Genomic DNA, 24,142 nt, shown 5'->3' on the forward strand with positions numbered 1-24,142 from the left:
GGTCCCACCTTTCACCAGGACAAGTTAGCCCAGATGTCCCTGTTCTTTGCTGGAACCCTACACCCACCCACTTCCCTTCCCTGAAACAGCATGCCAAGGAGCATGATGGATCACATATGTCCATGCCCAGACATCTGTTTGCTTCCTGTTTGGGAAAACAGTTTTTCACATTATATAGCCCAGTGTGCCAGTCATCAGACATCTGCAGTGTGTCTGTAAAGTGACGACACAGGAGCCTCTTGTTGGTAGCATTCAACGTTTTTAGCAGCATTTCAGTATTGAGAGGTCTGAGTGCTGAGAGGGGTGGGTTGAACTGAGGATATGAACTCGTTAGAAATGTGAAGGGAATTAAGTTGTGTGACTGTGATGGGATGCAAACTTTTAATAGTATTTGGTCCCTGGTTCTCACCAGAGAGAGCCATAAGGGTGCAGGGGAAGAGCAAAAGAGGTGTGAAATAAATGTTCATGAAGGGTGTGTATGTTTTCCCCTGATGAGAAATTCTTGGCCACTTTCATAGGATTGCTTTAAGACAGAAAGGCCCCTCATAGCAGATGGGCAATACAAAGGTCATTTAATCAACTTCCTTTGTCTACATGGCTCTTCCCAGCTTAGCCCTTCATGGAAGCCAAAAGTGATCACTGCGTGCTTTTTCCATTGAGTTTTCCGTTGGGTTTTGATCACAGTTACCTCTTGGGCTGGTATGCAGTGATCTCTTATCCATTTCCTTTTCCTCTGCCCAAACTGAAAAATGGAGATCAGCTTGATAACAACTCTCATGTGCTGTCAATGGATACCCTAAGAGATGACACCTTGTCAAGCACTGTGTGACTCTGATTTACAGGTGAGGGATGTACAAGGGAGAGGAGTAAGAAAATTGGACAAAGCTGACTTCAGAAGTTTATTTTTTCTAGACTATGAGGACCAGAGTAATCACTGGACCAGATGGTCTGATCTGCTGTTACTCATAGTGAGGTCAGGGATCTGTGGAACTGAGGGGATGAATTTTACTGAAGGCATGGAATGTCTCCTAAGATTTCTACTGCAAATCTGTGGATTTGGACCTACCAGCAAGAGGGTTAACTAGCCCAGACATGCTGGTCCTTTGCTAGCACCGTGCTGGGACCTCACACACACCTACTTCGTGCCTTGAAATAGGCGCCAAGGAGGTATGGAGACAGTGGGGTCTGCAGGGAGGAATTAGCTGCTCTGTGGACCCCAGGCAGCAGAGAGATTTTGATGCTTAATATAAAGAGGAGGAGAATGAGCCTTCCACTGTGAAGCTGGAGGGCTGAAAAAGGAAGGGAACTCCTGTTCCTACCTGCAGTCCTTTGAATTCTCATTAATCACTCCCTCGTTTGCCTTTTACACTGATTTTTCTCTATTCTCTTCTCTGTACCTTCAGAACCTACTTACCACTGAGCATTTGAGTGCTGTGTATATCATGGAGAAATCTCCAATGGTTTCTGAGTTAGTTTCTTGGTGGATAGTATGCTATTTTTGTTGTTTTTCCTTTTAATTGCCTTATTTCTCAATGTTATGCACAAGAAAGTGACTTTTTTTTCTTTTTGTGAGAACATTCTGCCACAAATGAAGCTCTATGCAGGAAATTGTAGGAAATGTAGAAAATGTAGGAAAATTACTATCCCAAATCTAATAAGAAAGTATGCAGAGAACTAATGCTTCTCTGTGGCAGTTTTTCATGGGGTGAGGTAAAACTGTCATCTAGTGGTCATAATCTGTTCCTGAATTACTGTTTTCATTTGGATATAACCAGAATATTTCTGATACCCAGGATGAAATATACTGAAATATATGAAGTATACCTGAAAATACCAAGCTAGGAAAAAAATATGTGTCTGAAAGGCTTTGAGGTAAAGTGAAAAAACCTTATAATCTTTCATAAAGAATAAACAAATTTATAACTTCATGCAGCAAAGCTGTGAAGTCCTTTTTTCCTCTCTCCCACAATTTACCACAGTGACATATCACTTTCTGCCTTACTGAAGATCTGTGGGAGGCTAAAGATCAAAATAACTGAAGCTAAAATAGGCCATCAAAATAACCTCTCAATAGTTATACTCCTACAGTCATTTTACAAGTCAGTCTCAACTACTCTGCAATAAGCATGTCGATGCTATCAGAGCAGAGCTGACGGTGTGCATCTCCTCACTTTGAGCTTCTCTGTGTACCAGTGTTTTGCAGCTGCTGGTTGGTAAAGGTAATGCTAACACCTACATAATAACTACTGGAGTTCAGTGAATAAATGTGGAGAACAGCAGGACTGGTAGATGGTGTAATAATAATATGCTCTTACAAAAAAGGAAAATTGGCAGAGCAGAATGCAGTGTTATGAGTTTGATGACTCAGGCTGGAATATTACAACAAAGCATTAGCACTTGCATGTAGTTCCTGTGACACTGTGGACAGAAACAGGTGTGATTCTCAGATTTTTTAATGGACAAATTCCTGTGTACTGATGAGTGAGGAAGCTTTTATGCAAGCAGTATCTCCTGGAGTGAATTGGCTAGTATAAATCATAATACTTAGCAAACAAGCTTCCTGTCCAGTTTGGTTTCCAGATTCTGTTTATAATTTGTATTTTCAAAAGGTGGTGGATGCCTAGTTTTGGATTAGGATCCCTTTATTCAAGGTGTTTTGCAAAACTCAGAACTTCAAGATATCATCTGCCTTGTAATGCTTAAAGTTTTAAGCACATGTTGAAGGCTAGTGCTGACAGAAGCAGATGATGGGGGCCACAAGGAAATTACAAGACAGTCTTTATGTCTTTAGCAATAATTCCAGTATGGCCACACCCTTGAGAATGTAATTGCTATTGAGCAGATGTCGTTGGAGAGGTTTAGCAAAGATATTGAATAAAAGTGGTGAGGTACCTTTCTGGATGTTTGTGCAGTTTCTGGACTGAGGACAGTGCTATCTGAGGTCAATGACAAAAACCATGAGGTGAATTATTTTTAAACTTAACACATGGTCAAAAATAGCTGTCATCTTTAGTCCATCAGAGAGAAAAGATTTCTCAATGGTGAATGCAAGAGAGAAAAGGTTAGGCTGTGGAAACCTTTCTTACATATTAATTATATTTAGTAGTGAATATTCTTTACTTAGTATTTTCTGTGAATAGGTTTTGATCTGACTGCATAACTTCTGTGGAAATGTACTTTTTTATCCTTCTTTCTAGCTATGACTAAATGCACTTCACAGTTTTCTTTTCCTACCAATTAAATAAGAATCAGTTTTTATTCTGCTAGAGATTTTAGATTTTTTAAATTTTATTTTAATAAATTGGAGGTCTTGAAAAAATATTATTTAGAATTCCCTTGCCAACACACTCATTCTCCAGATTTGTATAAGTACACTTATTCTTTAGATTTGTATGAAGAAACCCCTGCTATGTCTAGAGGGAGAATGTTCATGTGAAAGTCACCCAGCTCTAACAGGAAAACTTAAATTTATGTAGCCAAGAGGATAAACACAGAAGATTATCAGGTTATTTTAATTCATAACTGAAAGTAAGCTGAGCAGTACTTCAGCAGTCACACACTGAACTAAAGGGTTACGATGGACAGCAGGTTTACAAACTAGGCTGTAAGTAGTAAGCCATCAAATATGAGTAGGTGATACTGACAGGAGAATGTAGTTGTAAATCCTGCAAGTTGTTGGGATGCAGAGACTAGGTAATGTCTGAAACACCACTTTTACTGGATTCTATTACTAGGAAAGCTGTTTGAAGCAGGTAAGTGAGGATATAATGACCTTTCTGCTGATATTTGCAATCTAACCAAATCTTACATGTGTCGTCACGGTGATGAAGGACTTGACCTCGTTCCCATGAAATAGATTCCAGAGAGACACACAGAAACTGATGCATGTACAGAAGCTATGTTCAGCCTCAGGGTTTGTGGCGCATCCATTTTTTAGTATTCCATTGCCATCGTAAAGAATAGGTGAGCAGCTACTCTTTGGATGCACAGCAGCAGAGAATCCACTGACGTGCTGTGCATGTGAGCTGGGCGCTCGGGACTGTCTACAGTCATAAGATAACTGTGATTAGTAACTGCTTGTTTAGAGCAGGAATGGCAGTTATAAACTGTCAGGAGACTGAAACATGCATGTGAAGATAAAATACAGCAGTAAAAGTGCAAGATGCAAATTTACCAAAATTAAATGTTGCGGCACAAGATACAGCATTGGTGAATGTGGTCAAAGCCAAAACCTTTCTGTACGGGATGAGCTGAAAAGCTGCTGACTTTCTTCCTGTGACTTTGCACCCTGCTGGGGAGTTTAGAGGGCAGGGTGGCTCGACTGCTAAGAAACAGCCAACACAGCACTTTTGTGAGGAGGATGTCTGCACCACAACAGCAGCACAGTGCAGAGAGGAACAAGCAAGCACCCTGAGGGAGAAAGGGAAGTGCACGAAGGGACTCTCTGCTTTAGAATTCTGTGCTGCTGGGGATCAAGAGTGTGTACCTGTGCATGTGTGTATACAAAGACTCTTAATATTATTTATCGCAGTCACAAACTAAAATTCTGGTTTTCTGCCCATAGCAGGTCTGAATGTGGAACAAAGTAAAGGACAAAGAAAATAATCAACCAATTAGCAACTTAGCAATGTCCAGGTCTGGAACTTATGTGATTTAGTCCAGTGTGACAGACCTGTGAAGGATCATAAAACCCTACAGCTAGATATTGGGTTAGCAGGTGATACACTTCTGTGAATATAATATATATTGCTTATAAACTGGCAACAATCTACCTTCAAGAGCTGATGAACCCCATTTATGAACACTGAACAACAAAAAACACGTTTCAGTCCACAGAAAAGAAGTCTTAAAAAGTGATGGCACTCTATTTTTGAGTGGGAAAAAAGACCACTGGTCAGTATAACACCAATTTTAAGTGAGGCATTTCAGAGGATTACCCCTGTGTCAGCTGGCTGTCTTCCTTGGTCAGTCACTGGAAACTGAAGTTCCTTTTTTTTTTTTTTTTGTAGCTTTGTTTGTAGCTGCTTGATATTCAGCTTTGTTCCCTTCCACTCTAAAATGACATGCAGAAATGGAGTAGAGCAATACTTGTGTGCAGAGAGCACCTGGGCAAGAGTGGCTGGTTCATAGCTGCTAGAGTGAGAATAGATAACCAGCTGTATCAGTTTACATGAGTTATACATTTAGGAACTGCAATCAGTTTAAAAGTCTGTTTTCCAAGCACTGAGTCATAGCCCTTGGGAGCTTAGCTCGAAAGAAAACTCTAACAATATGTGTCAAAAGACATTTCTAAATCTGAAGGAAAAATCCTGTTCTTCTGATGTTGCAATCAGACCAAGTACCCAGTCAGACTTTTAAATAAGAGGTAGTCAACAGAGGTTTATAAATATATTTCTTTACTCTTACTATGAAGTCAGTTCATACTTCAGCTAGAAAGGCATCAATCAAAAAAACTTGAGAACTGCTACTATATAGAGGACAATTTATTTTACTTATTCCCAAGGGACATTTTGTGAAGGTCACAATAAGTCACCTCAAAATGAGACACAGTAAGATACATACGCTAATTTACATACAAAATGTGAACTTGCAAGTACTTTAAAAAGAATATCAGTAAAATACTAGACATACAAATGAAAAAAACTTCAATTGTGGTAGTTAAAATAAATATGACTACAATTAGCAGGCATTTTATCCTTTTTGTACATTATTGCACGTTTATAGAAGATACATAGAAGATATACTTGTTTGGTGTTGTGAAATATTTTATGTTTGTTTTTGGTAAAAGTAGCCTATGTGTTTTGAGTAACATAAGTATTTTACAGTATCTTAATGCTTATACTCTTATGAAAGAGAAGAATGCCATATCTTCATAGAATCTTAGAGAAAAATAATCATATCAGTGATCTGAAACACAGAATGAACATATTTAGTGGAAATCACAAAATCATACAGTGCTTTGGGTTGGAAGAAACCTTAAAGATCATTAAGGTCTACCCCCCCTGGCACTGGCAGGGTCACCTTTCATTAGACCACATTATTCCATCCAATCTGTTCTTGAACACTGCCGGGGATGGGGCATCCACAGTTTCTCTGGGCAACATGCTCCAGTGTCTCACCACCCTCAAAGAAAAGAATTTCCTCCTAATGTCTAATCTAAACCTACTCTCTTTTGGTGTGAATTCATTCCCCGCTGCCCTGTCACTGCATGCTCTTGTAAAAGTCCATCTCTGTCTTTCTTGCAGATTCTCTTGAGGTACTGGAAGGCCACAATTCAGTCACCCCAAAGCCTTCTCTTTTCCAGGCTGAACAATCCCAGCTCTCTCAGCCTTTCCTTACAGGAGAGGTACTCCATCCCTCTAATGGCCTTGATGGCCTCCTCTGGATCTACACCAACATGTCAATGTCCTGCGTGTGCTGGGGACCCCAGAGCTGGGTGCAGCACTGCAGGTGGCTTCTCACAAGAGCAGAATAGAGGAGCAGAATCCCCTCCTTCCCCTGCTGGCCATGCTGCTTTGGATGCAGCCCAGATACAATTTGTTTTCTGGAATGCAAGTGCACTTTGCTGGATCACGGCCAGCCTCTCATCCACCGCAAGTCCTTCTCCTCAGGACTGCTCTCAATCTGCTCATCCCCAGCCTGTGCTGATACCAGGGGTTGTCCCAGCCCAGGTAAAGCACCTTGCACTTGGTCTTGTTAAATCTCATGAGATTCCCATTGGCCCACTTATCAACCTTGTCCAGATTCTTCTGGATGATATCCCATAATGGCATCTCGAAATACTGGATATGAACTTAACAAATGATTTAGTCATGCTAGTATAGTCTCCTTCTTGGTGGATGGCCTTCTAAAGTTATCCCTTATTTCAATTTTCATAACTAAGTCTTCCTTACCTTCTGCTATTTGAGGTATTCAGCGATGATCAGTACCCAGGTCATGTGTTACTAACACATGCATTAGAAAAAAGTGGCTGTTGGTGGAAGAGTGTTTTATTTTAGTTCAGAACACTCCTCTGGTCTCCCAAATGTGTGCATCATAGTGTTAAGTGCATCAAAGTAACAACTACAAGTGACTGACAGAACTAGAATCTCCAAGGCAAGAACAGCAAAGGGAAGACTGGTCACAACTTTTCCAGGAAAAACTATGGTGTGTGGTCAGTCACGTCCCCAAGGAATAACACATTTTCCCAAGGAAGAAAGAAAAATGGAAAAAAAAGAACTATGGACTCATCAGCAAGCAGAGGCGTTTGAACAGACCTAGTGATCTAGGCTGCCCCAAAATCTGAAGAAATCCTCTGAAAAGTTTCCTTCTATAACCAGTCTTCTATAAAGTATCTCTTTCCTTTTCTGGTGTTGAATCATTCATGTTTCTCGACACAGCTCTTGTGGAAGATTCTGCCCCACTGTCAGATCCAGCACTGAGTTGTAAATTACATTTTCCTTCTGCACATAAGTAGTATAAGGTTCCACTTCCATCGTGTCATCCTAGAAAAACAAAACCAAAAACTGTGAATACAGGGAGGAGTTTAGCTTGGCAAGACTCTGCATATCTTTTGTCTGGACTGAAGAAAATAACTGGGAAACAGTGCTCTCATATTTACTCCTCTTCAACTAAAGAAAAAATGCCCTCTATTTCTTTTTCTACCAAGGAACATGGATTGCTGTTTTGGTCAAAGATTTGGAGAGTGAAGCTGAGGTATTGCTTCACTTGCCTCCTTTATCTTCTCTTCTACTCCACTTTTGTTGGCCTGAAAAAAAAAATTTCATTAGGGTCTAATTCTCTAGAAAGAGCAAATAATATGCTGGAGTCTTGACCTTGATTCATTCCTCATCAGTCCGCAGTTTCAGTCTACAGACATACTAAAAAAAAGTCCTGTGACATGACAGCAAGAATGCTGGTACTGAAACCATTATTTAACATAAATGCAAGTGTGTCTGTCAGCAACAGCTGGGAGGGAGGGTAACAGAACAGCAGGAATACTAATAACTAGAAGTGACTAAGTCACTTCAGCAACTGAAGCATCTTTTTAAGTTGATGACAGAATTTGAGTCTAGTGTATACTGTGGGTACACAGATACAATATAATTGTAACACACCTTGTCTGCGTAGAGGTGCTTTTATTTGGATTTGGCAGCAGAGAACAGAGACAGAGCTTACAGGTGCATTGCTCAGCTACACAGGAAGCTTCTAACAACATAAGGAATCCAATAATATCTCCCAGTTTGCAGCTCAGGTCTCCTTCCATTGTCTTGAGTATGATTGTTTCTTTGATTGTGGACTGACCATGCAAAATAAAGAGTGGCCTTCAAAACTCACACATTATCATACTGGACACCAAAAGGGATATTCTTTTCTCTTGGTGTCTGTTAATCTTGTTGTTTAATCTTCTTGTTCACCAATAGTTTTCTTAATATCCCCCAACCTATGCTATTGACTCCCTTCCTAATTATTCTTTGGAGAGCAATTGTGGTCAGAGTATCTGATACAAGGGAAATGTGGTGGGACTCACTCCTTGTTAAAATTAAAGGATGGCAGGAGCTGAGTATTTCCTGTTGGAAAAACACTCTAGTGTTTGCTCCAAGTCAAAGTTATGGTGAAGATAAGATTTGTTCTGTCCTATCAAGAGCTAAGAGTAAATATATCAGACATAGTAGTACCGGCTGAAAGCTGAGAGTAAAAATCTAATGTGTTCCATTCATGGATCATGCTTCCATGATTTAGTGATTGTCTAATTTGCATCATTTTCCTTACCTGTTGGGAATGGATAGGAGCAATTTCAGGAGGTTTGGTTTTGTGGCATAGTCTGCGAAAAAGAAAACAAGTATTAAAACATGTTTGGCTGGATCACAGCTTGGTTTCTTTGATCAAATGCTTATGAAACATTTATTTTTCTTGTCTTCAAGAGTAAAATCTTTTCATGTCTCTCTTTCCCTGACTTTTGATCCTGAAATTTCACCCTACCTTTCTTTAGACTCTTTTCTTATGGTTGTGGGAACTTATACATAAAATGGAAACAGATTAGAATCAAAACCCTCTATAAGGATATACATTTTTCAGTTAGTGAAATTCTATTGAGCTAATTCTTCACCTCTGAGGGAAGAGGCCTGAAAGAAAAACAGTTTGGAGCAGGCAAACGCAGAACCTAGCTGAGGTTTTTCAGTACAGGTGCTAATTCAGCCTTCCACTACACAAATTATTTCTGTAGTTTTTCCTCAGAACTACTTTTTTTCTTCATAAGAAATCCTAAAGGGACTAAACCACAGCTTCACTCAAAGAATATTTTAATAAATATAGATACAATCTGCTGTCCCTTCTATTCATATGGCAGGCTGGCATTGTTCAGTCCTCTGGCATTTAGTGGAACTTATTAGGCAGCAGAATCAATGCCCTGATCTAACTAAGAGAGATACTGGCAGACTATCACAGTATCTGAAGAAGATTTACTTTCACAGATTACTATCAAAATGAAGTGTTCCCCTTTAGGAAGCAATGCAATCAGGGCCAACTTTTTCCTATTTATATTTTACTCAGAGGCATAATTCTGCAAAGATGTGTGCATTGCACAGTACATAGTGTCTGCAGTACAGAAATATTTGATGTAGATAATTTAATTATTCACAGCAGCACAGACTGACAGAATCATATGACTTCAGGACAAAAAGAGTACTTTAAAATTTCTTCTAGCACTAGACAACTTTTCCTTTGCACCTTAGCATGCATACATACCTACCACTGCGGAGCTTGAAATAGTAAATGACAGCCAACAAGGTGGTAATGACCAGAACACAAGCAATGATGCAGGCATACAGGAGAAAGTTGGTTTTCTCTAAACATAAAGAGACAGATTTTCTCAGTTTCTGTATCATTTCAGTAGAAGATTAAAGTTGCTTTAGTGCAAACATGCATTTTCAGCATGCTTGTAAAACAAATAGAATGTCCGTCAGCAGACGGGAAAGTTAGTAATGAAACTTTGGTGAGAAACACAAATGGAGTCTGTGTCAGAGGCAGAAGAAGATTCCATAAATCTCACAGTGGTCACTCATATTTTCACTAAGCCACACCAGGCTTTCTCTCAGGGACTCAAAAGCAACAAGAAAATCTAAGACCATAACCCAAGGGTCGTAGAGTGTCAGACATTCACAACTCGGAATGAAGGAATGTATTTTTTTCTGCTAGCCACTCAAGACTTGGCTCTCCCTCTCTCTTACCATGATACTAAAACTTACATTAAAAAAAAAGGCCTAATATTCTCATTCCAAGTGATTATTTGAACACAAAGATCATGACTGGTTTCTCTCTGTTTCCAAAAGCATTTCCATTATGAAAAGAATACTACCAAACTTATATGTATCCCTTTTAGGGAACAAAACATTAGGAAATATTGTCCAGAGCACAAACAAGCAGGTGATGTTTCTGGGCAAAGGCACACGGGGATGATACTCTTGTCTTTGCAGGACTTTACTGAAGGTTTCTGTATCTTGGAGACTTTCCTTCCTAGGAGGAACAAGAGCTGACAAAGCTGAACGGGGATTTGAACATGAAACACACAAAGGGAAGCTCACCTGAGGGACAGCAGGCTATGGACTGGCTCCAGTTCCCAGATGGGTGGGACACCATGCAGGTGGTCACATTGGTTCCATTGGTGCTACACGCTGTGAACTTGCTGAGAACAGTCACTGTCCCGTTGTCGTGGCACTTCTCTGCTCTGGAGCTGCTCTCTGGGACCCAGGAGAGCTGAGCCGGCGGCTTCCCCGCCACTGCCTCACACACGGGGCTGCCCTGCTCATCACAGTACAGGCTCAGCCTCGGGGGGGCTGCAAAGCACCAGCCAGGGGAGAGCATGGAGTTAGTTTGGCACAGCTGGGCTGGGATCTTCTTGTTCTCCACCCAAAAGGAACCCAGTGAAAAGAGGAGGATACATTTGGGGGTGCTATTCCATCCCATCCCACTGCAGCAACATGGGCCCAAAACACAAGAGACGAAACAACAGCTCTCTTTTTCCCTTTTACACAACCCTCCTCCATCTAGTTGAGCCTTACTCCAGCCATTCATATCCTCTGTGTGTACATGGGAAATTGCTTCACACCTGTCATTTCTAACTAGACAGTGGAAAAAGGGAACAGCAGAAGGGAGAAGAGTTATGGGACGAGAAAGGAGACACATGCATGAGTTTATCCCAGCAAGAATCATAGAATCACAGAATGGCTTGGCTTGGAAGGGATCTTTAAGATCCTCTAGTTCCAACCACCCTGCCATGCAAAGGGACGCCTTCCACAAGACTGGATTGCCTCAAGTCTCACCCAACTTGGCCTTGCGACGTCTATAGCTTCTCTGCACAATCTGTCCCAGTGCCTCACTACCCTCACAATACCGAATATCTTTAGAATATCTAATCTAACCCTACCCTCTTTACTTTAAAAAAACCAAGCTCCACTTTTGCACATTCCTTACCCAGCACGGTCAGGTGGTACGTTGTGCGGAAATTTCCTTCTGTTGATGCCTCTTCGCAGCTGTAACTTCCCTCCTGGGCTATTCCCACTTGCTGTATCTCAAGGGCAGGAGCCAGACCTGCTCTGAATTTCCACTTTATGTTGTCACTGCAGTTTGTTCTGGATGTCATGTTTTTATCAGTCCTATATACCAAGGTACAAGAGCCTCCAGCCTTGGGGTTTATTGTCCATATTAGCATACTTATTTGTCCTTTGGTAGGGCAGGTGAGAACTGAGCTGTCACCTACTGTGGTCACTAACTCTGTGTTGTTCCCTGAGGAGGAAAAAAGAGAACATGTGTGAGAAGGAGCCCAGGAGTTGTGTTCTGGACTCCACGGGGAGATGTCTGCAGTGGTACAAACAAGTGTGAGGCCATGGCTGTGCTCATCTGCACATTGTCATCTCCTATTACAGCTCTGGATTATGGAGCCAGGGGCCTATCACGGCCAACCCTTGCAATACAAATTTCCCACTGAGGATCATCCTAGTGGATAAGACTGGATGCTGGAGGAGGACCCTACCCTTGCCCATTGTCTTTAGGAGTTCCACATCCAAAGACTGTGCCTGTACCAGCAAATCCTCCAGTGGTAGCTCACAGGGCTTAAAATACAGAACTATGACTACCGCATCTGGCCACATGATAGTGACTTTTCTCTGTAACTGTTGCTGCCAGAAAAGTAAACTTCACTTCTGCATTCCTATCAGAAATCCAGCACTGTGGGTAAAGGCCTTGTCTGCACCTCTCAGGCATTACACAGGCACACATAACTGTGGTGGAGCCTTGTGCAGGAGGATTTTGCCTCATGTCTCAGGGTTTTCTGATATGTGCATTAGTGTTGCCTACATGCAGAAAGGCAGCCTCTTTTGTGAGGCACTTGTGAGACTGAGGGAAATAAAGAGTCTGATGTGCAGGTTGTAATCCAGTGTGAAAAGCAGCTGAGGGAATGGGACTTTTGTGTCCTTTGGCTTCTGCAGAAATTAAAAGCAAGCAATCCCTAGATTTCAAAATGTATGTGAATGAAACTTTGCAAATAATGGGTTTATAGGAATAATACCCATAGCTGTAGTCCAAATAAACTTCTATTTACCACTTCACATTTCCTCTTAGTATGTGGCCATTAAACTTAGGGAACTGATCTCTCAGTTCTCCGTGTCACTGGTGGAACATGAGTTGCTCTTTCCTTTGGCTGAACAATGGTTTTTGTAGCAGTTTGAAAGCTGTGTGTGGGGAGAAAATCAGAGCACAACTTTTAAAACCTGCATTAATCTAGACAGACAACTAAAGTTAACCAATCTGACTGGTACTGACAAATAAGTTTTTCCCAAGTTATTCCAGAAATACTAACACCCTCCCCAAGCCTTACAAGCAAATACACTAAAGCAGCAATTGAAAGTCCATCTGGAATATGCAAAGAATTAGAAGATTCCATTTTTGCATGACTGGTTAAACCCTTTTCAATCCTCCTCCGTGGTACAAGATCTGACTTTGTTGGGTTTCGCTACCCCCCTACCCAGATCTGGAATTATATTATTTCTGCTGTCCAGCACATTAAGAAGCCCAGTTCTTGAACATTTACAATGCTATAAGAAGTGGTCTTAATGAGCATCAACTTTATTTAATTGGTCAAATCATTACTATTAGCTTCTGTGAGAAAACTACAAGGTTTTACTTTAATAATATTGCCTGAAATCTCATTATCTTCTTAATCTAAGTGAATGAACCATTTCAGCTCAACTGCTTATGGTTTTATTTGACTGTTTTCTTGGGAAATGATTTCTGACTTGCAAAATGAACACAGTTGGCTGCATTTTAAATCTTTACGTATTCCTTTAAAGGTTTTTGCCTTTTCATTTTGGGCATTAAGTATCCTTTAGGTGAAGACACTTCAGCTGTTAAGAGTGTTCTGTGATGCATTATTACTCTGGAGGTGTTTTTAAATGACAAGTGTTTTTCTCCTTAATGGCATTCCAAGAAAATCTGAGGTGTGTGTTTTAAACGCAGATGATTCCCCCAGGAGCAGAACTGAAAGGAGCCTTTTGCCTCAGGATCCTTTCTGGATGAGTTCACTGAGTGTCTCTGAGGACTGGACAACAAAGTGTTTCCTCTCCTAGTTCAACGTTGCTGAGAGCCTCAGAGCTGCGAGCCATGCAGAGTATGCCTGACCTCAGCTGAAAATGACTGAGCAAACCTGAGCACTCAACCATCCCGTGGGCTGGAGCTGGGTTTTTTTTGGATGACATTTGCAAATGTTGAGCAAGAATGACAGTGCTGTGCATATTGAACTATGTACACTTTCATTTACATATTAAAGGAGCGGCATTTTATTTGTCTTTCAACTCAGTATCTCCTAAGCAGCTCACTGCAATGTCAAAGTTCCCCAACATAATGTATTTTCATGCTTCAAGGCTGTAAAGAGACAGTGAAAGTGGTGCTTTTTGCTATGCCTTTCTGTCATATTCTCCTCTGAATGAATCAGGTACCATTCACTTCAAGTAAGAAACCACATCAGAAAGCTTAAAATCTGCTGAATCAAGTTTAAATATAATTTCAGGGTTACAGAAAATTTGTAGAAAGCTTATGCAGTCCCCTGTATCTTGTTATTAATTTAGAAGGCTTTTAGTAAGGCAAGAGTTTTCCCCAGATGTCACATTAATTAGTAAAAATCTTCTTGCTTATCCATGCAGCTTCCTACTTTTGCAAATTGGTCTCATTAATATAAAAGGTTAAACTGTCTTCACTTTACTGCCCTCTTGTTGTTAGAGTGCAGGTAAATAGCTTTAGTGTAAATATTCATTGTGAATTTTCTTCCTTGATTTGCTTCTTTTTTGGGTACATGCTGCTAGAAGCATGATCTTTTGTATGCTTTTACAAAAGAATATGTCTGCCAAAAATCCTTGAAGGTTTGGTTAATTTGTGCTTCTGAAGTGATTTTGAAGTGAGTCACAAGCAAATTAGGGCTGGGCCTTGGTAATACTTGATGGGGAACTTCCAAACCATGAAGAATAATGTCATCCATTTTCATATAATTTTCTGATGAAGTTTCTATTTCAAGCTAAAATACAACCTCAGGAAATGTCAAAACTTGCTAGTTTTTACCACAGAATTAGCTTTATTCAGAAGCAACCCCAAAAGGTATATTCCCAGAAGTAATATGTAAATAGCCATGGGATCCCCAGGCACAAAGGCAGTTCTTTAAATAGAAATCATCCTCATCCCTATCCTATTCTTCCTGGTCAGCCTTAGCATTTCCTCCAGTTTGAAGATGTTGCTAGGACCTCATGTTGGGCTCAAGTTGGACATATTCTGCTTTCTCTTTCTAATGAGCATACCAAAAGCCATTTAAGTGTCTAAAAGTATATTTTATCAGATCATAAATCAATATGCCAGAAATTGACACTTCTGCAGGGGACTGGCTTTACTCGTGGAAGTAAAAGATGTGAAAATAAATCTCCTCTGCTCCCCCTACCCCTAAAAAACAGGTTCTTTCCCTCAGTCCTCTTTTCCATTCCACAAGCTTTTGTTAACTTGTCAGGTTGCAAATTTTTTACATGATTGCATCTGAGCTCCTTTTCCCTCACTTCCATGACGTCTTGTGGGTCTGCTATGATCAAGCCCTTTGCCAAGTTCTCCTGATCAGCTTTCTTTGTCCTCCTTATGCTGTCTGCCCCGGTCCGTGCTCTTGGATATGCACTCAGAGGCTCTGAGGGAAGACACATTCTTCCCTTTCCTCTGGGAATTCCACTAAACCTAGAGGGTGAATATGTACTCTGCAGGAGAACTAAACAAACAAAACTAAAGGAGAACTAAACAAACAGCTGTGGTTTAATCCCAGCTGGCAAAAAAGCCCCAGATAGCTGGTGGCTCACTCTTGAAGAGTCCCTCTACAGTAGGACGGGGAGAGAATGAGAAAGGTGAGAAAACTCACAGGTTAATAGATAAAGCAAAAGCTATGCAAACAAGAAAAACAGAATATCCCAAGGGCAGGTAGGTGTTCAGCCATATCCGGGAAAGCAGGACTGTATCATGCATGATGGTGACTTGGGAAGACAAACATCATAGCTCCAAGCATCCCTTCTTTGTTCTTCCCCCAGTTTTATGTGCTGAGCATGATGCCACACAGTTTGGAATACCCCTATGGCCAGTTGGGATCAGCTGTCCTGGCTGTGTTCCCTCCCAGCTCTTTTGGACCCACAATCCACTCACTGGTGGTGTAAGAATCAGGAAAGGCCTTGGCTCTGTGTAAGCACTGTTCAAAACATCCCTGTCATGTCAACACAGTTTCCAGCACAAATCCAGCTCCATAGTATCCGCTATGAAGAAAATTAACTCTATCCCTGCCAAAAACCAGCACAGTATTCCATTCTGTTAAAGAGAAAAGGTTTAGTGCTGCAAGTGTTTTAATTCAGATCTCTCACCCCACCACTGTTTTCTGGAATGGTCTTTTCATGCTGAAAATTGGCTAAAAGTCATTTGCTGCCGTTTCCTCTGTGATGATCAATTGGTTTATGACCAGTGCATTAAGGCAGATATATGGCATCCACATCAGCACTTATCTACTTAAAGGCTCAGAAACAAACAAGCACGTTGCACAGCTACATCTCTCAAGGTGAAAACCCATCTTACAGCTGAACTGACAGCTTGCTGTGGCTGAAAAAGTGGATATTTAGTGCAACGAAGGCCTCATCCTTTGTGGACCTGCAGAGAACAAGTGATCTGAAGAGGTGTGAGCTATTTGTGCATCATCTTGGTGCAGTGCTAACTGTAGGATGGTAATTAAATGTCAGCACTGTTAACCATTTCATTGCACACAAGAGACGTGAAATGAAGGGTCACATATTTATTGTAAATAACATCACATTTTCAGTCATGTTCTTCACCATTGACTTGACTCTGGAAAACGGCAATCATTTTTTCTGTTAGCCAGAAAGAGCAGAGCTCAGGAAACCAGGAGTACGTGCTGTCTGTCACACTGATGTGGAAAACAGATGAGTTAGATTCTGGGAGTTCTGTATAGCACCAGACTGAGCCATTTTATTTTGGTAATGAATGCAAATCCATTGTGATCAGGTTTCACCTGGGAGACTCATCTGACAGTAGCAGGTCTTAAACTGAGGTTCTCCAATTTGACTCTAGCCTCCGAAATCTAATTATGCCATCTCTCATTGTCTCTCCTTGACTGTTGCAGAAAACTTCAAGCCATGTCTGAGAAGGTTCTCAAGCTCTATTGCAATGCATTGAGTGCACGTTCCAACACACTGACAGATTCCGCTTTTATGTTTGAAAATGGACATATCCTCTCTCAGGAAAAAACAAACTCGGTTGAGGAGTTCACACTTGTCTTTCAAAAATGTGCTGGTTATTGTTGTCATGGTAAGATTACTGTAATTTGAAAAGTCTGGGGGAAAGACTGCTCCATTTTTTTTCAATGTGGTTTATGCAGTGTGTTTGACAGGTCTCATGAATAACTAGTTGCACCAGCTTCTTTGCAGTATCATTTGTTTTGTCATTTCTCCTGTTTCTCACATACTTTCTCACACACTTTCTCACACTATAAGAAGAAAGGTTTTAAAAATAGGAACATTTGATTGTAAAGCCACTAAACTTTTGAGGGGAATCACTGCAAAATCAGAGACAGCTACGCAGATTGAAAGTGCTTTTGGTTGCTTTCAAACACAAAAGATTTCCAGCCTCTGTTATTCTCCATAGCAGGTTTTAAACCACAGTAGAATTTTTTATTGCCCCAATTTCCATGACAGCCTCCTGCAAAATTTAATTGTTAAAGAGTTTTTTCACTATAAAGAGACTGCTTTACTTTCTCAGACATATTTCTCTGACATCCTATTGATTCTTTATTTCTTACTGTAATATTTGCCAGCACATTTTTATGCATCTTTCCCCTACACCCCCTGCAGATATTAAACTTAGAGGTATAATGAACTGAAACAATGATCATACCACAGCCAATGACTAACTGTATCTTGGAATGAATGTAGTATATGAGTCACAGCAAGTCATAATCAAAAAGTCAGCACCGGACGCTTGGAAGAGTTCAGATACAAGTCTGTGTTCTGCATCTGTTTTCCCCTTCTACTGCCACAGAGTTCCTGTGACACCCAGCAAGGCTTGTCTGGAATGGAATGAAATAAAGATAAATAGCAGTGCTTTGTACTAGGGTAGGAATTGCTACTGTGCTGACAGACTCCTATATAGCATAGCTTTGTGACTGTGAAAACATAGTTACAACAGCACAGGATAGAGCGTAGGCTAAAAGCCACCCCTGTGTTTTAGGTGGGAAGTAAGTAGTTAGACTACTTTAAATTTCATTATAGAAACGCATCAAATAGCTGACCCATGTTCTGTTTCTTGAAACCCAGATCACAGCTTTTTCAGCACGGATGTATCTTTAAAAGGACACATTAAAAGACTTAAACCTTTACTGCTAGTTTCACACTCACACTGTTTTGTCCAGACTTATTCCTTGAAAAGATGTCCTATTCTCCGTTCACTCTAGTTAGGCTTTTTCCTTATCTTCAGAAATTCCTTTCTTCCTTGTACTCAAATTGTTACTTTGTTCATCTTTTAACACATTTCTTTTCTGTCACCACTACCATGCTACTTGCAGCCACTACTTTCTTGCCACCAGTACTGTCACTCTTTCTTGCTGTTTCATACAAGCTGAAGTAGTAACCTCACACACTTTGTCATTGGTTTTAGAATATGAAGTGATCATAGAATGGCTGGATTTTTTTAGATTGCAAACTTAAACATGATTTTATATGTTGCAAAGGGCTGGGGAAACTGATAGACCTCAACAGTGATCCCAAGGTTTCAGTCTTCCCATCCAAGGTGGAATATACCTTGGCAGTTGCCAGTTCCTAGTGTGTAAGCTTTCTATGATCTTTTAATCCTCTTTAAGCTTTCTCCAGTATGTTTTCAAGCAGACTTTCAAGACTTTCAAGATTTTGAGGGCAATGGAAAGACACTAAAGCTCACTTAGGTAAAGATGTGTTTGATACAGTGTCCCCTTGAAAAAAATTAAGCTGAAAGAATAAAGGGACAGCTACATGATGGATAAAGAACTGGGTTAAGGAGAGAAAGAAAAGGCAGTTAAATGGAGATGCCAGGTTGAAGGTAGCTTGCTGATAATGTTTCTCAGCAGATGATTTTTGCCGTAATTCTGTTTAACTTTTTTACTAATGGCACTGGCTGTAACAGGAGTGCGTGAGGAAATTTGTTGAAAGAAGGAAGAACACAGTGTTACTAGTGTAAAGAATTGATGTGTCACACAAGAAGAACCAGTTGACCTTGACGAGTAGAATGTTAGATGTGTGCTGAAATTCAGCAGCTAAAAATGTCATAATAGTAAAAACAGGTCTTACAACAAATTTTGACTTGAAAGTAGAATACAGAACCATGCCTTAATCGGTATTAAAACCAGTTTTTCAATAAAATGGGTGCTTGTTTTGGTGCTCAAATTGTTTATGAAAAGTGTTTTCTAATACAATGCCTGCAATTCGATCCAGTGATTCAGTGATTTATCCTCACATAAATAGGTTATGTGTCAATATAATACAACTGTGTAGGAAAAAAAAAAAAAAGGATGGGCACACTTCTTAAATGAAGAAATTAGTTGATGCTTAAATGACGTGTTGGAGTCATGAGTTTAGAGAACAAACACAGTTGGCCAAATCCTCAGCTGATAATAAATCATCACTGAAATTAATAAGTTGTCATGTAGTATACCAGTCTGGCTGTAAAGTTTGAACTTTGCTTCTTCTGAACTGTGCAAAGTAAGTAGATCTTCCTCCTTGCAGTATGTGAGCCGGAATGGATGAGGGCAAAAGGGATTTGCAGTGGATGTCAAAGTGCCTTGAGTAGTATTGATTTCAGAGTAGCACTGTGACACCATGTGTAACAAAGTGCTTCCAGTTCTCAGTATAGAAACAGATACAGATTGTTCTGTATTTTGTCCTATGTGCTGAACTTGGCCTTTTACTCTTGGCCACGAGAGAAGAAAAATAAACCAAGTACTCTTCACTTATGCTTAAGCATATTCTACTATTCTAAACAAAAATCGATCATTTTCTGCAAACTGTAGGCTGTGTGCCTTCTTTTTCATACTTTGCAGAGAGCAGATAAGGAACTGCTGTGAAAACATACTTTTGACCTCACTTTTATATGGTTAAAATCTCACTCATACCTTGGTCAGTGCTTACCTTTAGCATTGCACTTTTCATCCCAGCATTGTCTTATTCAACACCAAGATAAGGCAGCATAAGAAAATCCTCTATGCTTTTTTTCTTATGAATGATTGCACTTCTAACTCCCAAATATCTCAGCTGTGAGTTGTAAGTAGCATGTACGTCTAGAAATGCATTGACAGTTAAAGAAAATCTGCCTACTTTGTAAATCATGAAGTATGTAGCCAATTTGGAAGACTGAACTTCCTTCTTTCCATAGTTTTGCAAGCGAACAAGTTCAGACACGACTGCACTCTGTGTTTGGACCACAGCAAAGTAAAATGTTGGCATCATAAGGATGTGTTTGAAAGACTGTACTATGGCACTTTAGATGTGTTCTAAGAAAATTTTTGCTCTATTTAATGCTTTAAAAATAATTATTTTTAAAGAATTTGGATGAGAAAAACAGGCTCCTTGGATTCAGATGTTTTTAGGGTAAAAGAAGTCAGAATGAGTCCAGAACATAGTCCCAAAGGAGCAGCAAAGAAATAGTGAAATGGAGACAAATATAAGTTTACCATAATAGGGTTTTTTAGGCTATGATTTTTTGTATCTGGAGCAAGATTCCATCATAAACTAGAATAGAGGGCAACAGAGACAGACGCAGTGAAACATACTAGGACAGAGAGAGTCAAAAGGCAATAAAACACTAGTACACTAGTGAAGAAGAATGTACTGGTTTTATTAAGAAAAGAAACTAAATGAAAGCAGTAGCATTCAAGGAGGTTACGTATGCAGGCAAACTTGAACTGTTGCTCTGTAAATCGACTTTACTTTAATTCACCTCATAGTCTATTATTCCAGCACAATGTCAATGACTTCAGGTTTTCACTATTGATAAAACTGAACAACCACAGAGAATCGAATCTCATTACTGAGACTGGATTTCTTGCAGCTTCCTGTGAAGTACTTGGACATTATCCATTGTCACAGGATAGAATACAGAGGCAGGATTTACCCAGTCAAATGCTGCAAATGTTATTTCAATAAAAAGAGATTTATTGCATGGACTTCTCATGGATGATCTTGCCTGTCCTTGCCACTCTCCCTTGGAGCATACAAAAACATTTGAGGTGTCATGTGTGCGTCGTTAAACTAGAGGAATCTTCAGAGCACTACCAAAAATATTTTAATGTTGAGTCTTTTTCACTGCTGCTACTGAGGATTGTTACAAAAGGATTTTTAGTGGAGATCATGCCCCAACAGATCCAGTAGCTTATTTTCCAACTCTACCTGAGGGCAGATCTAGATATGACAATTAAGAAGCAACTTCAGGCTTTTTTCTGAGCTGCCCCATCTGCTGTGGTAAAAACTAACCCAAAACAAAACAACACAAAACAACATGCTAAGGAAATGTTAAGGGAAATGTTAATGGAGATAAAGCCTGGTTGCATACAACAAGTTTTCCATGACTTTATTTATTTTGGAGTAGCCTGCTCTAGTCTTCAGAAGGGGGGACATAGTTCCTTCTGAGCTTCATGCAACACTGAAAACTAAAATTATCTGGAAAGAATACGCACATTGGATCAGCTTGACCCATTTAGCTTGTGATCTCTGAAGAAAAAAAACCCTTGCCACTTGATCTTGCTCAGAAGAGCCACCCCAATAATGAAGGGAACAAGTTTAGGAGTGGTACTAGCTAAAAACTTCCCATCAACTGTCAGCTGCTTTTTACTGGGAGCAGGCTGGGGGAAGAGGTTTCAGGTGTGAAATTAGATTTTAATGGAACATCTTTTTCTACATTCTTTGAAGGGCAATATAATTGGTTAACCAAGGCACCAGGAAGTTTAAATCCAAATACCTTAGGGTGAAAACCTGCCACTTTTTGGCATTGGACTTTTAAAAAATATTTCCAACAAAGTGAATTTTTTAAAATAACTTTTGCCAGTAGGATTCCCCTTTGTCTCTCCATTTTTCTTCAACATTCTGTGGTGTTTCCACACTCCTTTACTTTTTGAGCACTTGTCTTCAAAAGTGTAGACTGTCTCTGACGCTAACATAATTGATCTGCATGAACTTGAGCAGGTTCCTAAGTATTCTTTTGAGATAGTTCTTTACTTAGAGAATAGGAACAGATCTTTTACCACCAGTGTGCCTGTTGTAAGGTTAGTAATCCAAAGTTTAATAATGTTCATAAAGTATTTCATTTTTTTTTCCAGTGGGTAGCACTGAGTTAACTATTTAGAATCCCTCATTATCACACCAAGCACATTATAGATGGGTGTTCCATCACTGCCAAAAATGACTGCATCTGTTTTGCTTTAAAATATCACAAAGGAGATATTTTTATTTTCTGACCAAGCCGAATGAAGTAACTCATGTCCATGTAGTTTAGTTTTATCTGTCCATTTTAGGAATGGTCACATGCATGTTACATATTATTCAGAGATGTCCGAAGTTTAATTTGGACCTCATGGACCTATCTGCCTTCTTCCTTCTGTACAGAAACAGTTAAAGTATTTGGAACTGCTCCTCAAATCTTTAGTTTCATTATCAAATCCCTGGATTACTGTATGGTGTCTGGAAGACCACAAGCTCTAAAAATGCAAATAAGCAGTATGTGGGAAATATTAACTGTTGTAGCTAAACTGCATCAAAATGATGTCAGCTACACTAAAAGACAGAAAAATTGGACTGCCATTGCCCTTGGTACAAAAGCCTTTCCCGTCTTGATACCAACCATGCTCCTTAGAATGAAATTGCAGAAGTTGCTCCCCTCTCTCAGCACATCAGTGACCTTCCACTTCTCCTCTGAAAGACACGAGAGATCCCTGCCCTATTTCAAAGAGCCTGCAGCTTCTCTTCAGCAAAATCTATGTGACCAAAAGCTTCAAGTTCCCAAACACTTTCCCAGGCATATTTTCAGTGTGGCAAAAAGTTCAGTTTCTCAGATGATGTGGATTTGGAGGCCTCAGTAAAAAGGTTGTGACAAATTGTACGTTCCCAGCTAAGGGTCACTACATAGTTGCCTACATGGAAGTCACAGGGAAAATACCTGGCAGCCTTGTGACCACTAAGAAAAGAGGAGCAGAAGTGGGTATTGGGAAAGCAAATCTTAATAGTGGTTCATAAATTTTAGCACTTAATAAAAGCCACAGAATTATTTATAGCTTTTATGGAAAGAAAGGAGCTGTGCACATTTCCCATTCTTACACCCCAATGAACGATTGGTCCCAGTTAGACTCACCTGCTAATCTCATGACCGTGGTGATGGCGAGCAGCACAAAAACAGACACAGTCTTCTGAGCAATCTTCATGTTGGTTCCTGCTTTCATGGCTCAGGCAGCTCCGTCACTCCATCCATCCCTCCACCAGCCTAACTGTGGCCATGGGGAGCATTTCTTGCCTGCCAGTACATCCTCAGCAGTCAGTGTCAGTGTTTCCTCTCCCCCTTTCCCATGTCTCTCCTTTAGCTGTGCATGCCCCTGTTTGACTGGCTTCTCAAAGCTGGAGAGGTTCCTCCTTCTGACTTTTCAGAGCACTATTCAGAGCTTCCTGTGCTCAGAACCCAGGCAAACGCTGAGGAAACAGGCTGAGCAATTCTGCCTTCTGTTCATTGGCTCTCCTCAGGAGGCTGATGAGTGAAGATAAACCCTGCAGCAGAGTTCAGAGAGAATAAAACCAGAGGAGATTGTTCAATGTTGAGTTTAATATCAAAAAGGAAATCTTAGTCTTGGGAAGCTAGAGAGAGACTTATTCTTCATGTTTCTCGCTGTTTTTGGTTCTGCTACTTCTTTATCACACCTTTGGCACAACCTCCAAGAAAATTCTTCTGCATGTCTTCCTCAAAAAAAAAAAAAAAAAAGACAGTCATAAATATTCTCTGTAAGTGACATTTTCAATTATTTCTCTCTTAAGTGCCTACTTAGTACATGGAATTCTGCACTTCTCATATATATACACAGCCTCATGTGAACTTTTAAGTCCAGGCCTTGTAAACTCTTAAATAAGTTGTAGGTGTACCCTTACTCCATCCCCACCCCTGCCAGCTGAAATATTACAAATCCAAACCTCACTTTTTGCAGAGTCTGAAAAAAATTGTGAATATGGGACAGTTTCCAGAAAAATTGCAGAATGTCTCATTCTGGAGGGCTGAAACAAGGAAACAGTAAATATTTCCAAAATGAAACACTGATACTTCACATTTAAATTATGCTTTTGTTTAGAAACTGGCCTAATTTGAAGAGGGAAGAAATCTGTACAAAAACCAAAATATTGAGCAATTTTTTTTTTTTGGCACAACTGAAATTACATTTTTCTCTGGATGACAAAAGCAAAAAAAATTATTTCACTATTATGTGCCCTTAACCTAGTGCAGGCTTCTCATGGGGTCATAGCCTCCTCTCAGACATCCACCTGCTCCAGTGTGGGGCTGCTCCATGGGCTGCAGATGGATCTCTGCCCCACTGTGG

General features: G+C 40.2%; 1 protein-coding gene across 2 annotated transcripts; it reads right to left on the minus strand.

Moving 5' to 3' along the window:
• Positions 1–5,407: 5,407 nt before the first annotated feature.
• On the minus strand, positions 5,408–23,276 carry LOC136285843 (cell surface glycoprotein CD200 receptor 1-A-like). Of its 2 annotated transcripts, XM_066177354.1 has the most exons (6): positions 22,918–23,276; positions 11,452–11,763; positions 10,563–10,814; positions 9,727–9,826; positions 8,752–8,803; positions 5,408–7,484 (listed from the first exon to the last, which is right to left on the minus strand). In XM_066177354.1, the coding sequence occupies exons 1-6, from the start codon at positions 23,003–23,005 to the stop codon at positions 7,362–7,364; spliced, it is 927 nt and encodes a 308-aa protein (XP_066033451.1). In that variant the 5' UTR covers positions 23,006–23,276; the 3' UTR covers positions 5,408–7,361. The 2 variants fall into 2 exon arrangements, with proteins under 2 accessions (XP_066033451.1, XP_066033452.1); XM_066177355.1 differs by lacking the exon at positions 9,727–9,826 and having other exon boundaries at positions 7,343–7,484.
• Between the last annotated feature and the right edge of the window lie 866 nt (positions 23,277–24,142).

The sequence above is a fragment of the Chamaea fasciata genome, unplaced genomic scaffold (genome assembly GCF_029207755.1).
Source record: "Chamaea fasciata isolate MVZ Bird 193981 ecotype frontalis unplaced genomic scaffold, bChaFas1.0.hap1 SCAF_2, whole genome shotgun sequence".
NCBI lineage: Eukaryota > Metazoa > Chordata > Aves > Passeriformes > Sylviidae > Chamaea > Chamaea fasciata.

Bases quoted from the DNA above. Each gene is read 5' to 3' on its own strand.
- LOC136285843 (XM_066177354.1), bottom strand. From the start codon at position 23,005: ATGAAAGCAGGAACCAACATGAAGATTGCTCAGAAGACTGTGTCTGTT. The intron at 10,815-11,451 runs GTAAGGAATGTG...GGTGCTTTGCAG, and splicing joins GTACCACCTGACCGTGCTGG to CCCCCCCGAGGCTGAGCCTG. The intron at 8,804-9,726 runs GTATGTATGCAT...TCTTTTTCGCAG, and splicing joins TTCAAGCTCCGCAGTGGTAG to ACTATGCCACAAAACCAAAC.